General features: G+C 34.7%; 1 protein-coding gene across 1 annotated transcript in view; it reads left to right on the plus strand.

Annotated features, from left to right (window-relative positions):
* SESTD1 (SEC14 and spectrin domain containing 1) overlaps positions 1–19,989 on the plus strand; it is a 150,988-nt gene that overhangs the window by 67,586 nt on the left and 63,413 nt on the right. The window contains exons 4-8 of the mRNA XM_021668950.2: positions 3,599–3,689; positions 8,035–8,148; positions 15,221–15,334; positions 16,909–17,003; positions 19,261–19,316. Of these exons, the coding sequence (XP_021524625.2) occupies positions 3,599–3,689; positions 8,035–8,148; positions 15,221–15,334; positions 16,909–17,003; positions 19,261–19,316 (470 nt within the window). The remainder of the gene's footprint in view (positions 1–3,598; positions 3,690–8,034; positions 8,149–15,220; positions 15,335–16,908; positions 17,004–19,260; positions 19,317–19,989) is intronic.

Raw genomic sequence — 19,989 nt, forward strand, 5'->3', positions numbered from 1 at the left:
TTCATGAGTGCTATGAAAACAAAGCGTGAAAAGAGTCAGCAGAGTGATAGAGTGGTGATACTTTACAAAATAAGATGATATCTTACCAGAGATGATTAAAAGCAGGGACAGACCCTGCAGAATCTAATCAAAGATCATTGAAGACAGTGAGCATTAAGTGCAAAGGCCCTGAGGCAGGAGCAGGCTTAACGTGTTTTGAGAACATCAAGGAGGCTAGTGTGGCTGGAGCAGTTTGAGAGAGGAACACAGTGCTGGGAGGGCAGTCAGAGTCAGCAGTCAGGTCATGGAAGACCACGTAGGCCGTTGTAAGGGCTTCAGTTCTGAATGAGATGGAAAGCCATTGTCATGTCTGACTGAGGAGTGATGTGATGTGATGTGAGTTATCTAACATTATTAAAGGCCCTCCATATTTACAGTATAGTGCTAGAAGCTGCCAAGACATTTGTAAGATAACATTCTTGCTTTTTGGAAGCATATTGTCTAATGAAGATGAATTATAAACAAGTAATTATAAAAAAAGCATAAATAAAATTAGTGCCATTATGTGAGTATCAGCAGAGCTCTATGAGTGGAAGAGAAGAAGCCTTTAGTTGTAATCGAAGAAATGAGTCAAGAGCTGCAGGATGTTGGTCCCAGGAAATTCACTAACATTCTCTTCTATGTCAAAAGTTAGTGGACTGTTTAGACAGCCTCATCTCTGTATAGCTATTTTAACTCAGTTACATCACCGTTGAAAGGCTTAGCCGGACGAGGAACTAGGAGACTAGGTCTTAGATTTTTTTTTTATTACTGTTCTTAAAATATAGTTATAAACCTGCTAACAGTGGGTATAGGAATTTATTATTAATGGCACTTCAGGTCCTACAACAGGCCCTATATAAAGTGTATAACATGCTTCTAAATTAACTATGTTGTTAAAAGCAGTTTAAGCCATCATTCCACTTACAGGGATGAAGTAAAAAACAAAACTATTTCCTTTCAAGTACTTGAAAAGCCACTTGGTCTGGCAACTTTGAAATAGTTATCTTTGGATTCTGTGTATTTTCATTATCTATCTTAGTAAAATGTGAGAAAATGACAGGGTTAAGCGTGTTTCTAAGTACTCTGAAAGATAAATTTAGAGTATTTTATTCCTTTAAGATCACTACAGATGGTATTTGCAAGCTTCATTACTTTCTTAGTATTAATGTACAGCTTAATTTATAGTATACTTTGAAATATAAATATACTGCTTGTATAAAATATATTTAATAAAATGGCTGTGTAACCTTTAACTCAGGGATACAGGTGCCAATGTTGAGAAAGTACCACGTTATGAGAATGGCACACTTCTCTTGATGGGCCCTCTCCTGGATAGCTGTGTCTTAGCTCTCCTTCCTGCAAACTTGCAAAAGGCGTTGGTAGAATCTCTGCATTGTTGCCGCTTCTCCAGACCACTCAACAGCCAGCTACCCTGCCTAGCTGATCTCTTTTGGGCTTATATCCTCTCCTAAGTCATTGCAGTCTTCTTAGATGTCTTGTTGGTGGAGAATTCCAGGAATCTCCTCGTTACTTGACCCCACAGATAGTAATTAGATGAAAGGTTTGCTTTTTTTCCACAAGTCTTTTATTTTTAAAAAGATGGAGATGGAGTCAGCCAGATGTGGTGGCTCATGCCTGTAATCCCAACACTTTGGGAGGCCGAGGCAGGCAGATCATGAGGTCAAGAGATTGAGACCATCCTGGCCAACATGGTGAAACCCCGTGTCTACTAAAAATACAAAAATTAGCTGGACGTGGTGGCATGCGCTTGTAGTCACAGCTACTTGGGAGGCTGAGGCAGGAGAATTGCTTGAACCCAGGAGGCGGAGGTTGCAGTGAGCCGAGATTGCGCCACTGCACTCCAGCCTGGCACCTGGCAACAGAGAGAGACTCTGTCTCAAAAAAAAAAAAAAATAGAGTACTTAAAATGTTTTATTGAGCTATAATCTACATATCATAAAAATCATCCTTTTAAAGTATACAATCTGGTGATTTTTAGTATTCACAGGTTGTGCATCCATTATGCTATCTAATACCAGAGCATTTTTATCAGCCCAAAATAAACCTTGTTCCCGTTGGCAGTCACTCTCCATTCTCCCCTCCTAACGCTTGTCAACCACGAATCTGCTTTCTGTCTCTGGATTTGCCTATTCTGGACGTTTCAGGTAAATGGAATAATACAAAGTATGTCCTTTTGTGTCTGGCTTCCTTTACTTACCGTAATGTTTTCAAGGTTTAGCCATGTTGTAGCATCTGTCAGTACTTCATTCTTTTTTTATGGCTGAATAATGTCTCATGGTTTGGTTATACTATGTTATGTTTTTCTGTTCTTCAGTTCATGGACATTTGGATTGTTTTTACTCTTTAGCTATTATGAATTATTCTGCTATGAATATTTACATGCAGGTTTTTGTGTGAACATATGTGTCACTTTGCCTTACCTTTTGAATACTTGTTTGTTTACTTTGGAAGCTCAGCTTCTGTCCTTGCCTGTTCCCATTCTAAACTTTTAGCAATATCATCATTGGAACAGGACATGACTTCTCCAGGAACCTTCTTGGAACTAGTGTGCATGCTTGGAGGGAGAAGAGAAGGACTAGTAAAGTCCCCTGAACTACTGGTAGATTTAAATCCCAGGAAAAGGTCTACTGTTTATTTTTCCTATAAAGTATATAATTGGGAAAAGTTTGGATGGGGACAGGTTTCACTACCAAAATCTTGCTCTGATAAGCAAAGTTGTAGTTCCATTTTCTGTATTGGAAGGAGGGCATTTGAGATCCTTACATTAAGTTGGTAAATAAAACACAGTCATAATAACAATAACAATGCGTACGTAGTTTTGGCCTTGAGAATGGAATTTTTTCCTCCAGAAGCAGTTGTGTTTTATTAGGTTAGTCTTCTGGGAAGTGTTTTGTTAATGCTTGAATCACTCAATATAATATAGGAGCAACACATTTTCCTACACTGAAGATAATATTCTGCTGGTCAAGTGACTGAGAATGCAAAAGTGAGAGCAGAAGTGGGTTAGACATGGTCTGTTCAGGCTTTTTAATCAGCAAGTTCTACCTCATCTCGTTAAGTTTCTCCAGAAGAGTACTAAGAAGCCCATTATTGTGGTTTATTAATAACTTTATTTTTTATCTATTTTGAACTATCTCTTCACAAATCTTAAACTTCTGGCAGGAAGGCGAGACAAGAAATATATAACACCCTTGGCAATTAATGACTTACTTTACTGTGATCCCATTTTACCGATGAAGAAATTGAGAGGCTAGTAGTATTGTTTGAATGTTGCTTTGATTTCCTCACTTTTAAGACGTTGGCTTTTATGCTTTTAGAATAGTTTTCTTGCCACCGTAGTTTGTAAATTGTGAACACTTCCTAAAATGAGAAAAATAAATTGCTTGAGAAAAGGAAAGGATACTCTGAAGAATTTTATTTATTGACAATTTAAACTAAACCAAATGAGATTAATTCTACTCCATATGCAATTAACTTTTAAACTTTCTTTATTTAGAATTATGAAGAACAAAATCTGGAGCTTGTTTTAATGCTTTGTAATTTTGTTTTGTTTCAGTGAGAAGTGTAAGGCTAGAGGATTTACCGTCATTGTGGATGGCAGAAAATCACAGTGGAATGTGGTGAAAACAGTAGTTGTAATGCTACAGGTAATTTTGGTTTTGTCTATCAGGAAGTGGTTTTTATTTTACAGCAACAGATCCTGGTTAAAATGGCAAATGTATTTAATTTACTGAAGTATGCCTGGCTTCCTAGCAGTGACTGAGTTCTGAAAATGCACTTGCCACTATTGGATTGTTCAAATTCAACTCCTTAGGTTTGAATTTAAGCAGTTAAATAAATCTCAACTCTATTCTAATAGGCTTGTAAATGAAAATAATATGTCATGTTTAAGTAATTTAAAAAAGGAGGCCAGTGATTTTAAAAGTGTGAGCACTGAAATTATGAGACTTACCTGGGAGCTTTTACATGCTCCAGTGTCTGTTACATTCTCCCTCCTGCACCCCAATCTGAAACTATAGGTAAGTGGTAGGATTGGGTAGGTCTAGTTCGAAGAAACTTCTCAGGTGATTCTGGCATGTTTTTCTCTTCTAGTCCCTTATTTCCTACATAAAGCATCAGGATTCATGATGATCTTATTATTTATTTATAGCCCAGAAGAAACTTACTTAACAGCTGTGTCCTCAGGGACTTCATCCCCTCACAAATGAACATTTAATAGACATCTATGATTACAAACTTATTGAGATCCGATGCCAGTCTTGTGTTTTATATTTCCTCATGTTTCTCACAGAATGTTTCTGTTATCCCTGGCATGTAGTAGGCACCCAGTAGACATTTGTTGATTTATTTTAAGGGTGTTGAAGATATGATTTGAAAAGGAAAAATAAAACATTTGAGTGATGTAGGGGGCAGGTTGCTCTCATGTACCTGGCCTTCCATGGCAACAGACATTGTGGCCTGCAAAGCTTAAAATACTTATTATCTGGACCTTTCGGAAAGAATGTATTGACCCCAGGTTCAGAGTATATGAAACAGTGTAGTAGAACTTTAGAGTCAGACAGAGGTGGTTTCTCTTCAGCTCAATGACTTTTGAGAGCTTCTAGCGAGGTAAAATTTGAATTATCCAATTTAAATTAAAGAAAGTAAAGAGGGCCTTCCTCACAGAGACTCTTGACTTACATATAGCTCAAAAATGAAGTGAGTACAATGAGAGTAGTTGATGGCAGGCCAGTTTAGGGAAACCGTAAGTTGGCACTAACATGGGATCATTCACTTAAGTGGGTATTAGTGATAGTGAAAGAAAGATCAAGAATTTTAAATGAATTTGACAAATAATTTGTAGCTGCTTTAGGGTTCTGTGGAAAGGAATATAATTTTAAAATTTAAGTTATAGCGAAGGAGAATGGTTCTTAATGTTTTATCGTTTATTTAGGTTAATTGGGAAAAAGGGATTCAAGGGATAGGAACAAAGTGATAATTTTAGGTTGTAGTTCTAGTTTTAGTGCTTATTATGGTTCTGGTACTGTGCTAAGCTTGGTATATAAATGATCTCATTTAATTTTGGCCTTACAACCTTACAGAGAAGGTCAGGAGGCTCAAGGATTTTAAATAACTTAAAATTGGAGCTTAGCATAGACGTTAAGTAAGCCCCAGGCCTTGACTTTATCCATTTTAAAGTGTATATTTACCAGTGGCATGCATCTGAGGTGGTCTCTGAATTTTCTACCCAATTGCCTCATTCTTCTTAAATGTTTAGCTTAAACTTTTCATCATTAGAACCCCTACCCAACCCCCTTTTTTTTAGTTGGGAACTGACTTTGTCACTCAGCCTGGAGTGCAGTAGCATGGCTCGCTGCAGCCTCCAATTCCTTGGCTCAGGCAGTCCTCCTCCCTCAGCCTCCTGAGTAGTTGAGACTGGAGGTGAGCACCACCACACCTGGCTAAGTTTTTTTTATTTTGTAGAGACTGTATTGCTCCAGCTGGTCTCAAACTCCTGATCTCAGGTGATCCTTCTCCTTCAGCCTTCCAAATCACTGAGATTACAGGCTAGAATCACTCTTTGTGTTAGAAAGGACATATCCTCTGGAGAATTAGTTTTTAAGGGAACACAAATTGGTGTCCTAAAATAACTTTTTCTTTGAAAACAAAAATAGTGTTTCCAGCACTTTTATATTTCAAACCTTGAGAATTAACTCTTCTCTGTGAAAGTTGTTAAAATAACTATTAGGTAAGAAATCCATTAATTATGACCTTGTGTTCTTCCTTTCATCCTGTCATTCAACTGTGTCACAGATGAGCTGTTTGGGACTTGCTGTTTGAACTGGACTTTGATCAATGGCAGTTTTGAAGAACAATCAATGGATGATTTAATCCCCTCTTGCGATTTCTTTTCTGATAGGTATTTTAACAACTTTTGGATTTATTAATAGTTAACATTTTCAGAAGTTGCAATGGCCTCTTTACTTCTAGTCAGACAGTTTCTACATATGAAGTCATTCATTGCTTTCATCTCGGAAGATACTGGGATCAGTTGTTTGGGACCCCACAGTAACTAGTATTCTCTAAAATAAGGGGCTTGGTTTCTCTTGTTTCTCATAGCTTTCATATTCAATGATTTTGAAATAATTATCTTCTACAAGGTAATATATGAATAAAGCTCAATTCTGTCTTATATTTCCCAGCCCCTCTGATAAAAGTTTTGATACCATTGAATTATTTTACTTACCTTAGTCATAATTCAGTTGTTTCAGTAGATGCTAGATTTATGATGTGTGCATGTTTACCTCTAAAGGTTTTCTATTTTTCTCTGAATAGTAGTAATAGTAATTATCATAATTATTCAGTGCTGCCATTTATGGTTAGAACAGAGGTTGGGCTCTTGAGTTTATAAAGTTTTATTGGAACTCAGCTATGCCTATTCATTTGTATATTGTGTGTGGCTGCTTTCCTGCTATCCTGATAGAACTGAGTAGTGGCAACAGAGACATTATGGCCTGCAAAGCTTAAAATACTTAATAATCTGGACCTTTCGGAAAGAACGTGTTGACCCAGGTTCAGAGCATATGAAATAGTGTAGTAGAACTTTAGAGTTAGATAGAGGTAGTTTCTGTTCAGCTCAGTGACTTTTCAACTCTTGTTATCTTAGACAAGTGACTTTATTTCTTTGAAGCTCAAATTAGTCTTCTGTAAAATTAAGAGAATGAGATCCACTTGTTAATGAGGATTCACTTATTCAACAAATATTTATAGCATGTATTCTATTATATATTTCAGATATTTTGTCATAAACACTGGAAATAGAGGGATGACAGTATAGATAAGGTACCTGCCTTTGGGAAGCTTATAATCTACTTGAAGAGTTAAAACAATAAGCAGTTAAGCAAATTAAAGTAAGTAATGTAACAGCCCATGCTGGTAAATGCTATGAAGAAAAATACAGCAGTAAAAGAGACTGAATCAGATGATGCCACTATAGATAGGGTGGACAGGGAAGGCCTCTCTGAAGAGAGAGTATTTGAACAGAATCTTAAATAAACTGAGGGAGCACTCCTAGGTATAGGGCAATGGACATTCCCGTTAGAGAAAGTAGCATTGACAAAGACCTGAAGTGGAACAGACTTTTCATATTGCAGGAACAGTGAGGTTAGCATGGCTGTTGTGGAGGAGTGAGCTAGGAGGGGAAGGTGTTAAAATGAGATCTGAAAGGCCAACAGGGGCCTGAGCTTGGAGGGCCTTGTAGGTCTTAGTAAGAGGTTTGAATTTCATTCAGAGTGCAAGAAAAAGTCCAGCAAGGAGGCCTGTTACAATGATATTTCAGAAAGCTGGATAGTTCGGGATGTTAACAATGCAGGCAGTAGAACTTGTTGGATTTAAGATACATTTTAAAGTTAGACTCTGTGGGACTTGATAAAATATATGTGAAATATATTAATTCAATAAGTGTTCATTTCAATTCATTAGGTAGTATAAATAACCATATCTAGTAAATGTGAAATTGTATTTGTCAAAGATTAGCTCTTTGTCCTCCTCTTCAAGTTAATAATCATGTAAAATATTGGCCTCATTGTATAATGACTGATAAAAAACTTACTTTGGTGAGAAATTTGATTTTACATCTTTTGAAGAAATTCTCCAAGATGATTGTGTTAGAAAAAATTTTTTATATCGTAGAAAAAACAAATTTAATAATTTCTCAACTAAAAGTTAACACTTACAGTTTAGTATAAACTGTAAGAGATACAATAAAACAAAAAGTGATTCACGTGTACAGTTATGCTGCATTGTTCATTTGAAGTGTTTTCTAAATCAGCTTGTCTTTCAAATACTTCTTTATTGACATGTATGTTTTGAAGTTTAGAGAATTTCTTTTCTATTATTTTAATTCTTTTCCAAAAGTCTCTTGTGTAGCTTAATCTTGACTGGTAATTTATAAGTTTAGTAAATTATTCATTTTACATGTGTAATTTATAATTATTTTTCTGTATTTTATAGAATGTTGTTCCAGCTGAGGTGTCCCTTGTTTGTGTGGTAAAGCCAGATGAATTCTGGGATAAGAAAGTAACACATTTTTGTTTTTGGAAAGAAAAGGATAGACTTGGCTTTGAGGTAAATGTAATCTCTTTTTCTAAAGTGTGTTATGTCTTTAAAAATAGTATTTTTCTTGAGTGAGAAAAATATTCAACAAACAGATACAAGCAGACATACATATCAAAATAGCATGTGTATGAACATATAGACACATGCAAACCTTCACTAAGTGCAGAAATACATACAAAGGCAGATTTTCATTCTGGATCTTGCACACACATTCTTAGCAAAAGTGAAATAACAATAAAACATCTCAGTCAGTGCCTACAAAGTGAAAGTTTCAGTGGTAAGTTCTTGGGGAATGTTTTATTAGGAAAGGATAAGTATTATAGTCACAGAAGGAAGAATGAGAGTAAAGGAGAAACAAATTTTTAGTCTTTTTATGAGTTAAATTTGAGACTAAAGAAAACCTGCACAAATGTTTTATTAAAGACCATATGGTAAATACCTTTCTCTTCAAACTTGTTGAACCGTGGTATGTGCTAGTTAATACAGTATTGTGGTTTAGTTATTTAATTTGTCTTGTCTTGACTTCTCTAACATATATAAAATGAATGGGGGAAGTAATATTTATGTAAGGCTTTATTATTTTAAAGAATTCTTGTTTTTTATTGCCTTTCAACAGACTTGGCAAAAGTTTGAAATGCTTGTGCAGGGTAATAATCCTTTTTTTTTCCTTCTTTTTTGTATTTCTTTTTAATTCTTGTTCCCTTTATGCTGATTATTAGATTTCAGATTTCTTTGATAGTGTGAGGATACATTTGAAATTTAGATTTCTACTTAGTAAAATGTCAGCTACTTTGAACGCAACCAGTAACCTTTTTCTTCATAAATTTAATGGTATGCATACATATTAGAATGTTTATGGAGATGGCTATTTGAAAATAATTAATGAAAGTCAGAATTCGATCCACTTCATATTCTTAAATTGATTAAGCATTTGTTAAAGTGTCATTTTCCTTGAGGTGAAATCATGACTCTCATGCAAATATAAAATGAGCATAAGTCAAATACATTATTCAATTAATTGATAATAAGGTTACCAATAATTTGTAAGCTGTAGTTCAAAGAGCATTTGAGAAATTCATGGTTTTTATAGGAAGATAAGATTGCCAGCCAGATTAGATACAAAACTAATTATTGTTCTATAGATCCATAAGTTGTAAACTTTGAGGTTATCTCTTATTCCACTGGACAGAAATGTACCAATCTCGTTAGACAATTACTTACCTTTCTTCTAGACAGAATCTGCAAGTTAACTTCTACTCCTACAGAGGTTAATACCTATTGATCAGTCTATAGAGAGTCAGCTGAAGATACAATCCCACCACTGCATGAAAGAACACCCAGTAATAATTTTTGCCTGTTTCCGAGATTTAGGTAGTTTTTCTGATAAATGAATTGTATTTTCTATAGAAGGATATTTTGTGAAACTTGATTTTGGACATCAGTGACATATTGCATTGATCACTGTAAGATAATATAAGCTACTTCTTGAAGTTTGATATTTTAGTATCAAACTAACTATCAATCTCTCTTTAAACTTTGTATTCCCAGCAAGAACAACATTATTTAGCATTTTCCTACATCATTTTCTAAATTGTTCTAGAGGATTTATATCCTTAATGGAGGAATCATATTTTCAATACCGTCTTTTTAAAAATACAAGTATTTTTTACTTAAAATGTATTAATTTGAAAACTTTCATATATTTATTAGTTGACTGGTTTGAGAGATTTGTCGTTGCTCAGATTTATCACTCAGCTGGAAATCATAATCAATTTGGTGGTTTCCTCTATTAAACAATTTCAAATAAACCAATGGTGAATAACGAACTGTAAGAGTCACTGCTAATTGATATACAACAACTTAAGAAGAATAAGGATGATAATCCTATAAATTTGCCTCAAGACAATTATTACCAAATGTATAAATTGTACCAATTTCATCAAATTTGTTATGTAGCATATCAAGATGTCATTAGTACGGTACAATAGATAGTATACAATATGATGAAATCAAATTTGGTTCTTCATTTTTGGAGAATAAAAGACTTTACACATTCAAAGAGTTAGGTCCAGGACTGCAAACCTTTTCTCACATATAGTTGTTTAAAAAGAAATGAAGGGGCCGGGCGCGGTGGCTCATGGCTGTAATCCCAGCACTTTGGGAGGCTGAGGCGGATGGATCATGAGGTCAAGAGATCGAGACCATCCTGGTCAACATGGTGAAACCCCGTCTCTACTAAAAATACAAAAAATTAGCTGGGCATGGTGGCGCATGCCTGTAATCCCAGCTACTCAGGAGGCTGAGGCAGGAGAATTGCCTGAACCCAGGAGGCGGAGGTTGCAGTGAGCCGAGATCACGCCTTTGCACTCCAGCCTGGGTAACAAGAGTGAAACTCTGTCTCAAAAAAAAAAAAAAAAATGAAAACTACAGAAACAAGCCAGCTAGTTTTTTTAAAAGTATAAAAGTTAAAATTTCAAATATCAGGTCATGAAAATAGCTTTTCCTCTCTATTTTTGAAAGCATAATACCATTTTGATTGTGATATATATGTAATCTTAAAATTCAACATGAAAGGTAACTTTATAAATGATTTATGATAATTCATTGTATTTTACATAACTATTTCTAAATTAACTGAAGATCCTTAATGTCATTTGTTAGGTGGGAAAAATTAAAATTGGTCTTACATTTTTATCTTGGTATAATATGTTATTTAAGGCCAGGCGCAATGGCTCACACCTGTAACCCCAACTCTTTGGGAGGCTGAGATGGCAGTATTGCTTGAGCCTAGGACAAAAAATAGAAAAATTATCTAGGCATGGTGGTGCACACCTATAGTGCGAGTTACTCGATAAGTTGCAGTGGGAGGATCGCTTCAATCCAAGAGTAAAGGTGCAGTGGCACTCCAGTATTTAAGTAGAATATTATGTTAAATAAGATTCAATTGAGAAGCAAAAAGACCATCTTTATGTTTTGTATTTTCTTTTTCTTTTCTTTGAGACAGAGTTTCACTCTGTTCCCCAGACTTGAGTGCAGTGGCACGGTCGTAGCTCACTGCAGTCTTGAAATCCTGGGCTCAAGCAATCCTCTTACGTTGGTTGCCCAAAGTGTTGGGATTACAAACATGAGCCATCATGTCTGGCCTGCATTTTCGGGGGAGGGTGCTCTGGGATTTTATCTTTTCAGATGTGAATTCATGCTCAGCTTAACAAGTAATTTATTTCCTCATAGAATATATATATGTTACTTGGTTTCATTCTTAGTATATATAGTTATATATCTAGTTAATATATTGCTTGACATTTTTGGAGAAAAGAAAAGTTCTTCTCTGGGATCTGATTGTGTTTAATCTCCCTAGTGCAAACGCCTCTTTGTGGATCCCAAAAAGGAGTTGTGGCTTGGGCACGGTGGCTCACGCTTGTAATCCTAGCACTTTAGGAGGCCAAGGCGGGAGAATCACTTGAGGTCAGGAATTTGAGACCAGCCTGACCAACATAGTAAAACCCCATCTCTACTAAAAATACAAAAAAGAAAAAAAAATGAGCTTAGCATGGTGGCATGCACCTATAGTCCCAGGAGACAGGACAGGAGAATCGCTTGAACCTGGGAGGCAGAGGCTGCAGTGAGCTAGAAATCAGTAATACGAATTGCTGATTTTGTGTAAGTTTTTTTTTTCTTTGAAGAGACCAGACTGTTAGCCCTATACAGTTTCCAGTAGTCTGTATAGTTCAGCAGGTATCCCTGTGGTATAATTTACGTGTTCTTCCGTCTTCTTGAACCTCTATGTTTTTATAAATTGATAGTTGGATTTAGACAATGATTAGATTTAGAGTTAATTTTTCTTTTTCTAAGGCTCTTCATGGGTAGTGATGTGTTCCTTGATCATGAGACTTGTAATTGTTGTCTTTTTTGTGATGTTCAGTGTCTAGATCTCTTAGTTCATTAAAATCTGTAAAATGGTGATCTAGTTATATTATTCCTTCTTCATTTACTAGCTGGAATAATTTTATAATGATAAACTTATTATTTCTCTATCCAGTAATACAGTTTGTATATGAAAGGTAAAATAAAAGCTTGTTTCTCTTTATTTGCTGGTTTCCCCTCCCTCCCTCCCTTTGTCCCTTCCTCCCTTTGTCCCTTCCTCCCTTCCTTTCCACCCGTTCCTTCCTTTCTTTCGTGGGGTTCTCTGTCGCCCAAGCTGGAGTGCAGTGATGCAATGATAGCTCCCTGTAGCCTAACTCCTGGAATCAAGAGGTCCTCCTGCTTCAGCTTCCTGAGTGTCTGGGATTACAAGTACACAGCTGTTTGGGTTTTCTTTGTTTGTTTGTTTTTTGTTGGCACCGGGGCGGGGAGGTGGTAGAGATTGGGTTTTCTTACATTGCACAGGCTGGTGTTAAACTCCCAGTTTCAAGTAATCCTCTTGCCTCTGTCTCCCAAAGTGCTGGGATTACAGGCATGAGCCACCGTGCCCAGTCTGATTTTCATTATAGTGTGTTCTCTAGCTTAGTTCAATGGTGATTATTTCTTTTATATCAGTATGCACTCATTGATTTAAACATATTTAATGTTTCACTTTGTAGCATTTATTGTTATTATTGATGTATAACTTCACATCTTTGGCCAGTGGAAACCTTTTCAGGTCCTTTTGTCACAACCATAGCAGTCTTTGATAGCTTTTTCAATCTCTGGGTAAGATGGTCCAAGCTCACTCATCATGTGTATTTCTCCATTTCTCCAAGAAGCCCTGATTCCTTTTATTTTATTTTAAAATTATTATTGTTATTATTTTAACTAATGCTATTTTAACAAAACCTGATTCTTTTTTATGAAAAATGGTACTCGCAGATCACAATCTGGATGCTAGGAGTATACATTTCTACGAAATTGGTCATTATTTCCAAACCTCCCAAAACTAGAAAATACACATACATGTGAGTGTGTGTGTGTGTGTGTGTGTGAGAGAGAGAGAGAGAGTGTGTCTGTGTGTTCATTTAAGATGAAATACATTGTGGACTTTAAACTGATACTTCCAATTTAAAATGAGCACCATAAGGATGCTTTCTCCCTCCCACATCTTCCTTTCTCCCTTGCCGAAAATCCCATTTCCTTAAGGATGTTAGGGATGGCAGAATTATAATATCCCAGTTTGCTCATTGGCTTTGTTCCTCATCAAGTTATCGCAGGATGGCAGTACTAAAACTGTCACTATCAGCACAGTTACTGAAAATGTAAAGAATCTAACGTTCCACTACATTGGTTGTAGGTGTTCTGTTTTTTTTTTTTTCTTATGTCAGTTTTGATAAATCAGGCTTTTTAGTATGAATATGTCTGTTCTTCTAAGTTTGTAGTTATTGGCACAAAATTGTTCTGTATCCTTAATATCTTTTAGACCATTGCTATCAGTGGAATTGTATTCTCCTTTACATTGTTACCATTATTTATTTGTACTTTGTTTTTCTTGCTTCATCATATCAGAAGTTTGTTGATTTCATTAGTCTTTTCTAATGAAAGAAATAAGTTTTGGCTTTTTTGAGCCCCTGTAATATCTTAATTTGTATTTATTTCTGATTTTTCACCTCTTCTTCTATTTTCTTTGGACTTATTCTTTTCCTTCTAACTTCTTAGATGGATCGCTTACCTCATTATTCACTAGGCTTTGTTTCCTCATATAAATATTTAAGACTACTAATTTCCATTTAATGTGTTGTTAAAAATAGCAATTTGTTGGACACTCAAATTTGATAGAGTTCATAGTTCTATGAGTTTTTCATGCAGTGTTTTTGGTATCTTCCTGAGAATGAAATTTTCCATCTTTCAGCAAAGCAGTCTTGGTAATTTCTCCTTATTTTTTGTTTATGTTATAACTTCATATACAGTATGGGTGTACCTTGTTTTACATATTGTGTCTGTTTCTAAATGTTTTCTTTGTCTCTTTCTTTTTCTAAGTTCTTCCACAAGTCCTCTTAAGTTTAAAAAAAAATTTAAGTTAGTTTTATGAGGTATAATTTACATGAAGTAAAATTCATACCTTGAAATATATATAGTTTTATGAGATTCGACATACACATATAGTCACATAATCTTTGCCATAATCAAGATACATAAGAGTTCCAAAAAATTTCACACATGCGCTCAGTAGTTTCCCCTTTCACCATTCTCTCTGTGGTGCCTGCCTTCTCTTCAACTTCAAACTAGTTGGTTTCCCTGTAACCTCAACTTTCTTAAGAGTTCCAAAAAAAAGTTATACTCTTGGAGATTGTCTGGCTTTTATTATTGTTAGGGTGGGAATGATGCTCTTTCCAGCCAGACACATTATTTTTCTTATCAAGTTACTTTTGATAAATTCACATTTCCATATATCATTTAGTATTAACACTACTGTTTGAGTATCTTTCTTCCATAGATGTATTTTCTTTCATATTCATGTGTATCTTCACTGAAATTTTATTTAATTCTGCAGTGGTCTCTTAGGTACTTAATTTGTATTTGAAATCTTGTTAAGTTTAAAGTTAAAAGATTAGCATTTTAATATTTACATTTCAAGTTTATAAATACTCAGATCTCCTGATTTTTACTAAAAATTAAATATTGGCATAAATTAGTGTGAATTATACTCTACAACTGGAGGACTTGTTTTGTTCATATGTAATCAAAGAAACATTAGAAAAACATTAAAATGGATAACTTTTTAATTGCTAGATTTACTCTTCCTTGGGCTTATCATTTTAGTGTCCTTTGCTAATTTTAAGATGATGTGAAAATTCTTTATTACATAATTGTATTAAGGAATTGATTTTTTTTTCAACGAAATATTGATAAAATATTTTTGAAAATATTTCATCTGAGCTAATGGTACCTGTTGTATTAAAAATGTGGTATTAGAAAAAGGTTTTGATGAATTATTTTTTATCAGGCATCTATAACTTACTGAATTGATTTTAAATATTGTATTAAGTAAATGATAATGTGTCATCATGTTGGAAACAGTATTGCATATTTTAACCTAATTTTACCTACTCATTACTTTCATGGACTTTAATAGTGGGTTACTAAATTTTTTTTTCTTTTTCCCTTTTTACAGGTTATTTTAGTGTCTGCCAACAAATTGACTCGTTATATAGAACCATGCCAATTAACAGAAGATTTTGGTGGGAGTCTTACCTATGATCACATGGACTGGTTAAATAAGAGGCTGGTTGGTATATTCAATGAGATAAAATGTTACTGCATATAAATAAGATATATTTTGATAACTTTATCAATTTATTCTATTAAAATATATTTTTCTTTTTACAAAAATGGAGAATTTATGTGCATACCACATTATAGCATAATAGACAAATACTATGAAGTCAGAATTACTTGATTGGAATCCTGATGCCAGTTGCTAGGTGTATTCAGCAATGTGTTTAATCTTGCCTTGGCTAGATTTCCACATTTGTAATATAGTGAAAATCATAGTACCTACCTTTGTGTGATTATGGGTAAAGTGAAATGAATATACATATAAAGCATTTAGAACAGCACCAAGCATGATATAGTAGCACTATATAAGTATTAGCTATTACTGTTCTGTCATTAGTAGCATTAGTAGAAGTTGTAACTATTTTAAGTAGAATAACAGTAGCATAATTTTTTGAGGGGATCTAGTTGCTATACCATTTTCACAGGGTATTTAAACCTTTATTTGAGTTATCAACTTGAAGAGCAGTTTGACAGATTAAGCATTTTCATTTGTGAAAATATACCATCTTCGGCAGTCTAGACTTCTGATATCTGCTACTCTGTAATTTGATTTTTTTTATTGAACTACTGAAAGAACAAATGTCGTATTAACTCATTTTACATTAAATGCTAATTTTATTGGAGAGTAGTGAACTTTTGTTTATCTCTGAATGGATCACTAATTCTGTTTCCACCCAATTTATTTATTTAGAGACAGGTTCTTGCTGTCTCACCCAGGCTGAAATGCAGTGGCGTGATCACAGTGCACTGCAACCTTGAACTCCTGGGCTCAAGCAATCCTTCCACCTCAGCCTCTCAAGTAGTTGGGACTGCAAGTGCATGTCACCATGCCTGACTGACAAAGGCTTTATTTTTTGTAGAGATGGAGTCTCTATGTTGCCCAGACTGGTCATGAACTCCTGGGCTCAAGCAACCCCTCTACCTCGGCCTTGCAAAATACTGGGATTACAGACCTGAGCCAACGCACCCAGCCTATTTCCACCATATTTAAAAAGTGATATCAGACAAGTGATTGTCCACTTTATTACTTATGTTTAAACAGACTTCCCAAATTCCTTTTCAGAAATATTTGAAGAAATCATAAAAATTTTAACTAATTTTTAATTCTATATGCATGTATATAACAACTATTTTATGAAACCAACATGTGTCGGTGATAGAATAATGTAAAGAAATGTTCTGTAACTGTTACAGAGACTTAGAAAGTTCTGAATTACATTTATGTAGTTACAACTGTTATCATACAAATGTTTCTCAAACATTTATCTGAATGGAGAATGAAGATAATTTATTGATGTATTTAAATTTTAAAAATTCTTTATCCATGAAACTATTCATTGCTTTAGGAAACAGTTTTGTCTTCTCTTGCATACATTGTTGTGCTCTGGTTGTAGAATTGCACTGACTACTGGGGAAGGAAAACAAATCCTAGCTGGCCAATTCCATTGCTCTTAACTGACAGTCCTTATTACATAATTAATTTTTAAGACTGTTCTTAGTATGTTAATAAAACTCATATTGTAGGTTTTTGAGAAGTTTACAAAGGAATCTACATCATTGTTAGATGAACTTGCTTTGATTAACAATGGAAGTGATAAAGGAAATCAAGAGAAAGAAAGGTAGGTGACTACTGGTATACAATTATATCCTTGCAAAACTATAATTAATCTGGTACAAGATACCTCTGTAGTTAATGCTACACTGCTTCTTCAGAACCTGAAATCTGCAATATTCACAGTCATTCTCAAAGAAGGAAATATGTAAGCTAAAAGAACTACAATAAACAAGTCTTCATTCAATCAAAATTGACATACAATATTCATGAGAATTTGCTTTACATGTAAAACATGCTGGTGTGAACCAAAGTTTTTTCACAAAAGCAATTTTTAAATTTATAATGTATTTTTTATTTTCAAATGAAACAATTTTCTACCTTTTTAGAGTTATCTTCTTTGCTGGTTAAGAATATGAAAAAAGTTGCAGTTTGAAATACAATTATTATAACCTTATTTGACTACATTAGCACTTAAATGTCTAGCTTGTAGAACTTTTTCTGTCCTTGTAAAATATGTGATATTCATGAATTAGACTTGGGGAATTTAGTGCTTTATGACATGAGATGAAGTAATAGTTGAGTTGTATTATCTGAATGTAACTACCTAGATTTATCATGTTAACAGATTTCCCTTGAACTTGACAACCTTGTCAGCTTTCACTTTTCTGTCAGTAGGCCAAGTCCTTCTCCTCAGGTAAAAAGCACTTTAGCAAGCAAATTAGCTATACATGCCACTTGATTATTACTGGTCACTAGAACAGTAATTTTTCATTAGGCAATGTGAAAGAATCCTTCTTCCCTGTCATCCTATCTCTCTCCTTGGAATCCGACCTTGAAGATACAGTGGAACCTTGATTAAATGCTTATTGTTATTCCATGATTCCAAATATAGTCACATAATAAAGTTTTCAAGTGTAAGATCATAGTTTTTACACAAAGTCTTGATTAAAACAAAGTCAAAATGTGAACACAAATGGTTTGAATGTAAATCTGATTAAAGTCGCCACAAGCAGTTAGGAATGTCCCTATCCTATGGATGCCATATAAAAAATTATAAAATTTGGCATATGTAAATAAATACGTGATTGTATGTTTGTAGATATCACACACATACGTGCTTTGGCTTAGGAATTGAAAATATCACAAGCTACTTGATGAAAATTAGCTGGACTTCCTTGCTTTCTGAATAGTCCATCCGAGTAAGTTTGATGTTTCTTAGTTATATTCCTCAGGAAAGACATCCCATGTTGGTGCCTATAGAAAATGAGTCCGTGGTCAAAGAGTTTAATGCTGTTGACTATATTTCCTTCTTTGAGAATGACTGTGAATATTGCAGATTTCAGGTTCTGAAGAAGCAGTGCAGCAAAGAAACCTGTTTAATTGCTTCTTTAAAACATATCTTGTTCAGTGTTTTGGGAAATACTTTGGGAAGTGCTGGTTTGCACAACTACATGAAATATCAATATCTTGTATTTGCCAGTTCCTCCTCAAGGAACTCATTATTGCTTAGTTTCTTTTAAACCCCAGATCCCAGTTAATAGAGTCTCTCCTCTTGCAAATTTTTATCAACCTTCTTTATTTTCTTCAACCTTCTTTATGTCAGTTCTCAGGAAGCATCTAGCTACACAAGACCTGAAGGCCTAGATCAATTGATAAAAACTGAAAAATTTGGTACAAGACTGGTCAGTTACAGCAGCAAGGTCCTTTTCCCCTTTCTTTCCTTTATCTTCTCTTTCCTGTATGTGTTTAGAAAGATAAAGGCAGATGTCCAGCTGCACAAGAAGTATGATTAAAATAGGGAAGAGAGTACAACTGCTAGGACAGACGGACGGACGGACGGACACACACACACACACACACACACACACACACACCCCTGGAATGTAAGACAGAGTATTCGCAGCTATCAAAGATTGTTGTAGGTAAATAAAGTTTTGACTGGAGGATGGCTGCATGCATTTTTTAATGTTACATTTCTGGATTACTATATGACAAACTTCATTTTGAAACATATATTCATTGGATAAATACTAAATGGACTTCTTTGATATATTTGAAATCATATTATGATTAACAACAATAAACTATTTTTCCAAGTAGTATATTTTATTATTTATTACTTTGGCATTTCTCTGGCTACTAGTATTTACTTTTCCCTAATGGGCTTCCTTATGCTTGAGAGAAGTTAGCATGGTAGAATGGTTATGATTCAGATTTTCATATCTTTGTGCCCTGTTTTGATTTTATATATTTAAAGGAATTTTTAAAGTTACACTGATAGAAATATACCTTTTGAAAATTACTCCTTTGGTGTTTTCCAGGTCTGTGGATTTAAACTTTCTTCCATCGGTTGATCCTGAAACAGTTCTTCAGACAGGTAAGATTTAGAAAATATTTGTGATAATAATCCAGTAAACCAATTGGATTGATTGGTTGATTAAATAAACGTTAATTCAGCATGAATGTGATACATGTGGAAGGAACTCAAGGGGAAGTTTTTCAGGACCATGGACTGGTTTCATGGAAGTCAGTTTTTCTGTGGACTTGGTGAGGGATGGTTTCGGGATAAAACTGTTCCACCTCAGATCATCAGGCATTAGATTCCTATAAGGAGCATGCAACCTAAATCCCTTGCGTGCGTACTTTACTATAGGGTTTGTGCTGCTATGAGAATCTGATGCTGCCACTGATCTGACAGGTGGCAGAGCTCAGGTAGTAATGTTTGCTAGCCTGCCACTCACTTCCTGCTGTGTAGCCCAGGGTGGGAGTAGGGGGAACCCCAGCCTTAAAATATTTTTAAAAGTTAATAATAATGATCTCTCCCTTAAAATATTTGGATTTATTTTATTATCTGTAAAATGAACCTAAAAATTTTTATTTCACTGAGTTGCTATGAGAATTATTGAACACTCCTTATGTGCCAGACATTGTATTTACATATTTTCATTTTTCACTCTTCTAACAAGCCTTTGAGATAATTAGTATTATTTTCTCTATTTTGTACTGGAGGAAGCTAAGGCTTAGAGATAGAAAATAACTTGCTGAGATCA

The sequence above is a fragment of the Aotus nancymaae genome, unplaced genomic scaffold (assembly GCF_030222135.1).
Source record: "Aotus nancymaae isolate 86718 unplaced genomic scaffold, 86718_ANA_hifiasm-v0.15.2.pri h1tg000008l, whole genome shotgun sequence".
Classification (NCBI taxonomy): Eukaryota; Metazoa; Chordata; class Mammalia; order Primates; family Aotidae; genus Aotus; species Aotus nancymaae.